This window comes from Nematolebias whitei, chromosome 20 (assembly GCF_014905685.2).
Source record: "Nematolebias whitei isolate Nwh7 chromosome 20, NemWhi1, whole genome shotgun sequence".
Taxonomy (NCBI): domain Eukaryota; kingdom Metazoa; phylum Chordata; class Actinopteri; order Cyprinodontiformes; family Rivulidae; genus Nematolebias; species Nematolebias whitei.
In genome coordinates this window covers 34,660,102-34,671,134 of record NC_056517.1, presented here as the reverse complement: position 1 = coordinate 34,671,134, position 11,033 = coordinate 34,660,102, and the positions used below count along the sequence as shown (strand labels likewise).

The window sequence follows — 11,033 nt, the reverse complement described above, 5'->3', positions numbered from 1 at the left end:
AGATAGATAGATAGATAGATAGATAGATAGATAGATAGATAGATAGAACACAGAACAGGAAATCTATATGAATTCTGAATCAGCATTATTATATATTGATATTTTAAATAACTATAATATTTTAATTGATATTATCAAAAATATTCTATCAATAATATTATTTTTATCAACAATTTTATGTAATCTTTATTATATCTGCAGTGATGTAATGCTGTTTACATCCATGCCTTTATTTTGTAATGTTGCAAAAAAAAAAAAATCGGTCTGCATCATTTATTAGCCAGCACACGTGATGGCGCCACCGAGTAAAGCAGCATTTCCTGTTGTATGTTAATTTACTGTTTAAGATTTTTTTAAACCTAACAAAGTCAGATCGAGCCTGTTTTAAGGTGACCCCTCCTCTCGCTGACAAAACCATAGATGTCATATAAAAGTGTTTATATGATATCTGTGGACAAAACGCTTTCGCCTCCATTTGCTAGATGAACTCCTCCCAAGTCTTCACTTTTAGATGCCGGCAGAACTGTAGAGAGCGGACCCTGTGAGCTCATTATTATGGCAGCTTTAAGGTCCTAACAGGACATTATAACTCACAGAGGGTTTGGGCTTTTCTTTAACACAAAAGCTCACTAAAATTGCTTATGTCAAGTTTATCATTCTTATAATTTAGCGAACACATTTACACATTATTGCTTATTTGATTTTTTTATCAGCTGTAAATATTTTAAATTCGTTCTTTCAGGACCTTGACGCATCGTTTCCATTCAGCCATTGAAGTGGGAAGAGTAGGGTCCATACTGTTATGGTTCATGCGCGACCTGTCCGCGCATTCACAGGGAAAATGACGCTATTTAAATTATTTTAGGAGTCATCCCAGGTTGTAAGGTGAAAGTAATCGGTCGGCCGGTGTCATCGGGGAGCAGCACGATGTCTGGAGCAGCCGCTGGGGGAGGAGGAGGCTCCCCGTGCTTGGGCGCAGCGGCGGCGGCCAGTTGCAGCTCCGCCGTCTCTCCCTACGCTTCCGCGGCGGGCGGGGGCGCAGGTGTGGCCGGGAGGCTGCCAGCTCGAGTGCTGGAGCACATTTTCACCTATCTGGAGCTGTCCGACCTGATGCGGTGCTCGCTGGTCTGCTGGCACTGGTACAACATCGTGGCGGACGAGAACAGCGAGGTGTGGCGCAGCCTCTGCAGCCGGAGCCTGAGCGACGAGGCTCTGCGCGCCGACATCCTGTGCAACCTGCCGACATACAAGGGCAAAGTAGGTCCACAATGCTCAGGAATGGCAGGAATGTGAAAAATGGTAACTTATAATTAAAAAAAAACAAAACAGCATGTTCACTGATGGTTGTTGTGCAAACTATGATTATGAATCTGAAACCAGAACATTTTGTGCTGTTAAAATAAAATGCTCTGTGGTTTTTGCATGATGGTTAATAACCGTTTTGACCAAATTATGTACAATCTAATGGGGAATGTGGGATAGTTGCAAGCTGCTCGGAGTATGTGTTGGGAGTGACTCTCAGCGACTACCACACCAAATTTCACCTCGGTAGCTTTAACTACGGCTAAACTAGAGCCACTTTTTGTGTTTTCTTAGCTCGATTAGCGGTGGTAGCCATCTTGAACTGAGCTTAATTCAACAGTTAAATGGATGCAGGCGTAAAATCTGAGAGATTTCTGTAAAAGAACAACAGCTGCAGGAAAAAAAAAGCTCTGCAGAAAGTGGTGAAGGCTGCACAGAAGTCTGTTAGAGTCAGCCTCCCCACCATCACAGACGTCTACACCTCCAGATGCAGGAAGAAGGCCACCTGCATCATGAAGGACACCACTCACCCAACACACACACTTTTTTCCCCATTCCCCTCAGGAAGGAGATTGAGGAGCATTAAGTGCAGAACCACTAGACTGAGGAACAGCTTCTACCCTGAGGCTGTTGGACTCATGAATCTCTAATCAGGATAATCACTGTGAAAAATCACATCAAGTTGCTGCTGATCTGTTTCATGTTGCTGCTGATCTGTTTCATGTTGCTGCTGATCTGTTTCATGTTGCTGTGTTCATTCGTGCTCATCTGCTCACACAGACTCATGTTCGTGCTGCTGTTCGGCGTGTTGCGTTTATTGTTTTTATGCTATTAGTGTTTAGCGTATATTTAGCTGATGTTTTTCTTAGTTCATATCTTAGATCTTATTACTTTTTCTTTTACATTTTATTGTTTGATATAACTGGGACCCTGTGTACATAATTTTGTTCCACCACATGTACCACATGTGGTACGAATGACAGTAAAGAATCTCAGAAAATCCAGAATTGCTCGACGCATCTAGTGGACGTAGGAAGTTCGGTGGCCTCAGGATTCTCTCTGTTTGCAGATGATGTGGTCCTGTTGGCGTCATAATGCCACGATCTTCTGCTCTTTACTGCAACAGTTCTCAGCCGAGTGTGACGGGGCTGGGATGAGAATCAGCACCTTCAAATCTGACGCCATGGTCCTAAGTTGGAAAACTCCGAGTTAGGAATCAGGTTTTGCCTCAAAGTGGAACAGTTCGAGTATCTTCGGGTTTTGTTCACAAATGAGGGAAGAACAGAGCGTGAAATCAACGGACAGGTCGGTGCAGTTTACGCAGTGTTGCAGACTGTGCCGGTCCGTTGTGGTGAAGAGTGGGTTGAGCTGCAAGGCGAAGTTCTCCGTTTACCAGTCGGTCTACTTTCTTACCTTCAGCGGTCGTGAAATCTGGGTAGCGACAGAAAGAAGCACATCACAGATACAAGCGGCCTAAAAGAGTTTTCTCTGCGGGGTCGCGGCTCCTTTAGAGATAGAGTGAGAAGTTCAGTTATCTAGGAGTGACTCGGAGTAGAACCGCTGCTCCTCCTCATCCAGGTGAGCCAGTTGAGGTGGTTTGGACATCTGGTAAGGATGGACCCAGGGCGACTCCCTAGGAAAGTGCTCCGAGCATGTCTGACTGAGAGGACACCCGGTGGGTGTCAAACTCAGTTACCAAGAGGAGCCAAAACTTTAAACATTGTCTGAACCACGGGCCACTTTCAGCCGATCCATTAACTCCAGTCAGATACCAGATATCTCTTCTTGGTTGCAGGTTCAGGAACAAGAGTTAAATCTGTTTCACTTGACGTCCTGTTCTTTCCACATCAGAATCAGTAATGACAGAATGATCCAGCAATCTTTCTGGCTTCAAAGGTATTCAGCTGACAAGAGAAGTCTACACTAAATTATGTATTCACCAGTTGTTTTAAAGAAAAATTTGAAATTACTTTTAAATTATCATCTTGGGGGGGGGGGGGGGGGACCAGATTTATCCCGTATCTCTTGAGTTTGACATATGTGCAAGTGTCCTGGGAACCACTGGGAATCCTCCCAAAACGGCTAGAAGAGGTGGCTGTAGAAAGAAATCCGAGTCCAGAGCGAGCACAAGATGACGGTTGAATGTAAAATCCATTGAGCGGTTATAAATATTTCATAGCAGCAGTCCATTAAGTGATCGATATCCTGTGCTTCTCCACAGATCAAGGCTTACCAGCATGCCCTGAGTTCCCACGACTGCTCCCGCAACGTCTTTGTGAAGAAGAATGGCTTCACCCTGCACCGCAACCCCATCGCCCAGAGCACGGATGGAGCGCGGGGCAAAATCGGCTTCACGGAGGGGCGGCACGCCTGGGAGATCTGGTGGGAGGGCCCCCTCGGCACCGTGGCAGTGATAGGCATCGCCACGAAGAGGGCGTCCATGCAGTGCCAAGGCTACGTGGCCCTGCTGGGCAGCGACGACCAGAGCTGGGGCTGGAACCTGGTCGACAACAACCTGCTTCACAACGGAGAGGTCAACGGAAATTTCCCACAATGCAACAATGCGCCCAAATATCAGGTTAGAAAGAAAAGATTGTGATATGAGTTTAAAGGTATTCAAGTCTTCAAGGCAAAATATGGCATCCAATTTTAAAAAGTTTATCCTGAACTCGATCAAAGATACATTCAATCAAAGGTTATCGTAAACTACATTAGAAGTTATCCTGAACTACATTAACGAGTACAGTAGTCCCTCGTTAATCGCGGGAGTTACGTTCCAAACACCTCTGCAATAAGGAAAAAACTGTGAAGTAGGAACATTATATTTATTTTAGTATTTATATATATTTTAAGGATTTAGACACCCTTCCTACACTCTTGCAACGTTCTAAACTCTTAAACCTATGTAATTTTAACAACATACTAACAGTATATGTACTGTCTCTGCATCCAGTGAGCGCCGAAGTCTTTATGAATAAAGACCAAACTTTTTCGAATCTGATCCAAACTTTCCCTCTATTTCAGCAGAAAGCAGTGGCCGGAAGCACTGTTGGCTTATGGGTAGTGTAGTTCTTTTGACTGGCGATACAGTGTAGGCCTATTATGAGAAAACTACAAAATGGCAGAACCTGTTCGAAGTATTTTTTTCCCGTTAACTTTTTACTGTATCCCGTACTGTCCCAATCATGTGAGTAATATTAAAGTTGACAATCGTTTTCCGGTACAATCTTACTTTGGAAAAAACGCGAAAGAGCGAGTCCGCAAAAGTCAAACTGCGAAGTAGCGAGGGACTACTCTATACTAAAGTACTTGCATTGGTCTGGTCATTGTCTGTTTGGGTAAACAAATATGGCCGTAGGTTTGACCTATTTTCAGACACTTTGACTTTTTTTGTTGGTTAACAAACCAGTGTGGTTTGTTTGCATCCATTCACAAATTTTGCTTACAGATACTAGATTGTATAGATTTGATTTTTTTACCTTTTTTCTGGTCTTTAGGACCTTGTAATGACTTTCCAACCTGAAAATAAAATGTGATTATTTTTATCCACAGATCGGGGAAAGGATACGGGTGATTTTAGACATGGATGACAAGACTTTAGCATTTGAGAGGGGGTTTGAGTTCCTCGGAGTGGCGTTTCGTGGACTGCCCAAAGTCTGCCTGTTCCCGGCCGTCTCCGCCGTGTACGGCAACACGGAGGTCACCATGGTTTATCTGGGCAAACCCCTGGACGGGTGAAGGTGGGCCTCCGTTAAAATCTGAGAAGGTTGGGAAGGTTTCGTCGCCGCTGCCCACTGGGTGTTCACAGGTTACGGAGGTTGAGTGCTTCCGCTTCTTCCAAACACAAAAAACTTTTTTTTGAATTTAAAAAGGAGACTTTATTATGTACAACTCTACGTGAACTCGAAGGCGAGTTCAAACCGCCGTGAAAAGGACAACATCATCGACGTAGAGCAGTCCACTTTTACAGACTGGTGGTTTTATTTCATACCTTTGAGGCTAACCGTGCTAAACCCGTCTGCTAGAACGAGGCCAAAACTACTCTGAGCTGTGGCAAATACTTTAAGCAGATAAACTGTTTGATGTATAAATTATTGAAAAACAAACTCTGGATTTTACAGTTTAACTATATTCATTGATTGGATTGTAATGAATGTATGCCAAATCTTTACCTGTTATACTTTAATGTAAAAGGACAGAGTGTCATGTGCATTAACTTTTAAAGAACCCATCCAATAATGGTGCAAACTAGACCCGTTTGTCCCTTTTTATTGTGCTACTCTAGTATTACATGTTATTTATTAAGTGATTTTATCTCTGGTACTATGCTGTAGATACTGTACGGTTATAGGACCTGAAAATAAAGTCTTCATGGTGCCACTATGTGCGTGAAGATGCTGTGAGTTTGTAAATTGTATGTACTGTATGTGCTTTGTTGGGCCTCTGGTCATGAAGCAATCTACAGAAATCAAATGAACTTTAAAACAATTAGCAATAATAAAGATACTTGTTGCAAACTATGAAATCAAGCATTAAGACTAAATTGAACTTTATGAAATGAGTGCAGCTTGAAATAGTTTACTTTAGTAGTTTTCCAATATTCAAGATGGAGGTGGGAGTGCATCAAGGATCGGTTCTGAGCCCCTTCCTATTTGTTCTGGTGATGGACCGGCTAGGTCAGGCAGGAGTCCTCGTGGACTATGATGTTTGCAGATGATGTGATCTGTGGTGAGAACAGGGAGCTTAGAGAGGTGGAGGTATGCACTTGAAAGGAGAGGGATGAAAGTCTGTCGTAGTAGGACAAAAGAGTATTGAAAGAGAGGAGGTGGAACAGTGAAGCTACAAGGAGCAGGACTTCAAGGACTTGGGGTCCACTGTCCAGGAAAATAGGGAGTGTGGTAAAGAAGTGAAGAAGAGAGTCCAGGCAGGATGGAGAAAAGTTTCTGGAGTGATTTGTGACAAAAGGGTGTCAGCAAAGTTCAAAGGAAAAGTTTACAAGACAGTGGTGAGACCAGCTATGTTGTATGATCTGGCGACAGATGAAGATGTTGAGGTTCTCCTTAGAAGTGACAAGGATGGATAAAATTAGGAACAAGATCATCAGAGATACAGCACAGATTGAACAACTGGGAGATAAAGTTAAAAAGGCCAGACTGAGATGGTTTGGACATGTCCAGAGGAGGGACAGTGGGTATACTGGTAGAAGGATGTTAGAAATGCAGCAAATATGAGATATATGGAGGCAGTTAAAGAGGACATGGAGGAGGAGGACTTGCTGTGGAGACCCCTCAAGAAGAAACAGCTGAAAGAAAACAATATGCAAATGAAATCTGGGTATGCACTCCTTGTAAACAAAGCAAAACATAAACATAAGACCTTAAACCAGTTTCTCCTGTACAAACCTGTACATGGAGAAGGTAGAAAAGAGCCTTGATGTCCTGTTCAGGGACACCACCAAGTCATTGGTTCAGGTATGTTGACGACACCTGGGTTAAAATTAAATCTCAGGAAGTTCAACATTTTACTGACCACATCAACTCTGTGGATAAATACATCAAGTTCACACGAGAAGATGTAAAAAATGGCAGGTTGGCTTTCTTGGACTGTGAGGTCTCAGTCTCTGATGGAGGACATTTGCAAACTGAGGTGTACCATAGACCCACCCACACAGACCAGTATTTGCAGTTTGACTCCCATCACCCTTTGGAGCACAAGTTAGGAGTCATCAGGACTCTGTATCACAGAGCAGACAGCGTCCCCACTAGCTCAGGAGCCAGGCAGAAGGAGAAATCCCACACAAGACCGGCTCTAGAGCAATGTGGATATCCTAACTGGGCCTTCCTGAAAGCAGAGAAGAAACCCAAACAGGACTCCAGTCAGCCAACAGGTGAAAAGGAGGAACCCAGACCCAGACCAGTGGTCATTCCATATGTTGAGGGAGTATCAGAGAAACTGAGACGTTTATTTTCTAAACATAACGTCCCAGTGGCTTTTAAACCCCAAAATACATTACGGCAAAGACTGGTTCATCCCAAAGATCCAGTCCCCTGGCACAAACAGAGTAATGTGTATATTGTTCAGTGTCAGGAGGGTGATCAGTCTTACATCGGGGAAACAAAACAGCCACTGGCCAAAAGGATGGCCCAGCACAGAAGATCAACATCATCAGGCCAGGACTCTGCGGTCTACACTCATCTCCAGGCCAGCGGTCACTCTTTCAGGGATAAAGATGTTCACATCCTGGACAGAGAGGAACGATGGTTTGAGAGAGGAGTAAAGGAGGCCATCTTTGTGAAAAGAAACCGTCCATCATTAAACGGGTGGAGGCCTCCGGGTTCAACTGTCCCCCTCTTACAATGCTGTGATTGCTAGTATCACTCAACCCTCTGTGAATAGTAAACAGCCATCAGTGTGCTAATGATCCATTGTTAGGCTGATGGTCCTTCTTGAGCATGTGAACTAGTTCTGGATGTCACCACCTTCTCATCTACTAAGGTGCTGCTAATAAGACTGAGTTTGTTGCAGCTCCTCAGACTGAAGAAGTCTTCTGGATAAAAGACGAAACATTTCAACAAAGAAGATTCTGACCAGTGGACCTGGCTCGTCTTTGTTAAAGACCTGTCAAACTCCAGGCCTCGAGGGCCACAGTCCTGCAACTTTTAGATGCGTCTCTGATGCCACACAGCTGAATCATATGACTGAATTAGCTTCTCGGTGCAGTCAAGTTCTCCAAAGTCCTGCTAATGACCTCCTTATTGGATTCAGCCGTGTGGCATCAGAGACGCATCTCAAAGTTGCAGGACTCTGGAGTTTGACACCTGTTCTAGACCAATTCGGCTCCCAGTGTAAAGAACCATAGACGTTTATAAATCAATGTTTCTACACACAAGGAAGTGTTTTTAATAAGCTGCTTTATCACCTGAATGTTTTCAGACAGTTTAACCACTTCATTAGAATTAGGAAACAACATGACACCGTGTGACATTTCACCTGCATGGCCACTAGAGGTCGCTTCCTCCTCAAACTAAATTATAGTCCCTCTTTTGTGAGAGGCCAGTCTGAAACCAGCTTAGTTCCCAGTAACTTTTATAACATATTTGAGGTAAAAAGAGCACATTCCATAGTATAGATTTATCTCTTCAGATATATTTTCATCTTTATTTCTATTAAATGTTAATTATTTTGTGCACTGATAGACTTGTTGAATCTGTGGTCATACCTATATATCCACTTTAATTAGTTAGTGTTTAAATGTATAATTTACTGACCTTTACATTGGTTTATTATCTCAACATCTCACCATCAAACTTGAGAAACTAAAAAAAACTGCACTGAATTCAGGTTTTTATTTTAATTTTATTGTTTTTAAGACGTTTTTTTGCTACTTCTTTCTCAGCTTTATGAATAAAATTCAACAGTACTTCTGCAAACCCTTAATATAGCTGATGATTAATGATGATTAAGCTACTCATAAGCTTCAACCTACAGCTTTTAAAGTTACATTTTGGACATTAGGAAGTGGGGCTCCATGGAAGAGATATGAGCAGTTAATATCTTACCTGTTGCCATGTCAAAGCAGCTTCAACCTCTAATATTTCACAGCAAATGCAAACACTGTTTCCCCATCTTTACACTGTTGTCACTTTCAAGTTAAACAATTATTTACGGGTTTATTGGAAGCACAAGCAGCAGCAGCAGCTGGTTGGGACCCTTCCAGCGCAGCCTGGGGCACTTCCTGCTGGGATAGCATAATATTTCTGCCAAAACAACCATATAATGCAAAACTGTCAGATTTACTGTAAATATCAGCGTGAACGGTTCTGTTCAAAAGGCGGCTTTGGAAAGTCATAAAGATGGGTCAAAATGTCTTTCATCTTGATGGTTTCAAGTTTAAACTTCTGAGGAAAACTTGTAACCAGTTGCCAACCGCCGTGTGCGTTTGTTTATACGGAAACAGCCGAAGCGAGGCGAAGCCCATTGAAAAGCCATTTGGGATTTAAAAAAAATAAAAAATTATTTGTTTGATTTGTGCATATTTATGTTTAGATATGCCTAAAGAATGCAGACTGTTTTAGAAATCAAACTACCGGTACAAAGAAATAGACGTTGAAAACTTATTTGTGTAGAAGGAAAACAGTCTGAAAAAACCAAACTACGCTAAATTTTCAAAGGAGTCTCCGAAAGGTCTCAGAGTTTTTTGAGTGTTCTTAATTTCTACACGTGAGGCGTCGGGCCTCGCTTTCCATAATACTTGAACTTTGGGTATGTTTTTAAAATCTGGGCGACTCTTTTCCTCAAAATAGTCACTGAGCTGTCACAGGCATCTCAAACCAGTCTCGAACCAGTCTCAATTCAGTTTCTTAAGTCAGAAAATATAACATAAAACAACTTTGGGAGGGTCTGATGAGCTATGAAATTATAAATTGTTACTGATTGGAAACAAATTAAAAAAAAGATAAACTGAGTCATAAATACGACACTTTGCAAAAAAATGTGCAATTCCCCAGTCGTGTACGTACGCAATCCCTAGTGAGGACCAATAAAGTGAGATTCCAGGTACAAAAGTGTGTACTTCTTGCAGCTTTTTGTCTCCAAATTGTCACAAATGGACAGCGCCCAGTACTGAGATTGGAGTTCCACAGAGGTGTGTATTTGGGCAAACACATTTTGCTTTATACATTCCTCCTTTCTGAAGCGACATGGTAGCTCGGTGGTCGGTACCGCAGTCCTGTGATAATGAGGCTGCAGGTTGGAGTTCAGGTTGCATCAGAAAGGACAATTGCTAAATATTTCATATGAGTTTGCTCGCGGTGATGACCAGCGAAAAAAGAAGCGGCCGAAAGAAAAGCAACAACATGTCTCCGTTCTGTAACAACAACACAGCATAAAGTTTAAGGACAAAAATGTGGACGACTCAGATGAAATATAAAATGTTTACATAAACGCCTAAGAAACTAATGAGTCGATCATGTTTATTTCAATAGATAGGGGCACCTTCCAACCACTTCCCCTACAAAGTGTTCGTTTCTTTTCTTAGACGCTGCTGACTTATATGGACTTCACATGCTTTTTGCCACACATCCCCCTCAGCCGAAAAAAAAAAAAAAAACAGAATTGAAAGACAACCTAACCGTGGCTTAATATGGCTGCTGGGGGGGGGGTCATCATGCTGCTTGACCAAAGTTTGCTAAAAGAAGAAGAAAAATTAGCCTAAGATCAATATCAGATGTTTTATTAATTTAATCTGAGGCGAATAAACAAAACAACTTTACTGGTGTTGGAAAACAAAACAACTAAAATCTTTTATCACCACAGGAGCTGAGGGACGGCTGAACTTTGCAGAAGATGAAACTAAGGTGTTAGAGCTAAATAAAAAATAAAAAAAACACTAGCTAGCAATCAACAAGAAAGGCAAGAGTAGGTAGCTAAAAGTATTGACAGCAGTGAAAAAGGCTAAATAAATCCTAATGTAAACAAAACGCTAGCTTAAAGCCAAAAGTTTCAAATGCTAAGTAACTAAGGGCAACATGGGGCAAAATGCTAGCTAAAAATGTAGCAAAAAGCTAACAATAGCAAAATAAATGCAAAAGTTAAAAGTAGCAAAACACTAGCTGAATTTTTAAAGTAGCAAAAGGGTAGTCAAAAGTATCAAAATGCCAGCTAAAGTAGCAAAACACGAGCAAAAAAACTAGAAGTTGTATAGCTAAAATTTAAAAGTATGAAAATACAGC

General features: G+C 42.0%; 1 protein-coding gene across 1 annotated transcript; it reads left to right on the top strand.

Annotated features, from left to right (window-relative positions):
* Positions 1 to 762: 762 nt before the first annotated feature.
* Positions 763 to 5,536, top strand: fbxo45 (F-box protein 45). The gene is made up of 3 exons (XM_037693793.1): positions 763 to 1,257; positions 3,524 to 3,880; positions 4,855 to 5,536. Exons 1-3 carry the CDS (start codon positions 928 to 930, stop codon positions 5,038 to 5,040), a joined length of 873 nt encoding a protein of 290 aa, XP_037549721.1. The 5' UTR covers positions 763 to 927; the 3' UTR covers positions 5,041 to 5,536.
* The last annotated feature ends 5,497 nt before the right edge of the window (positions 5,537 to 11,033 follow it).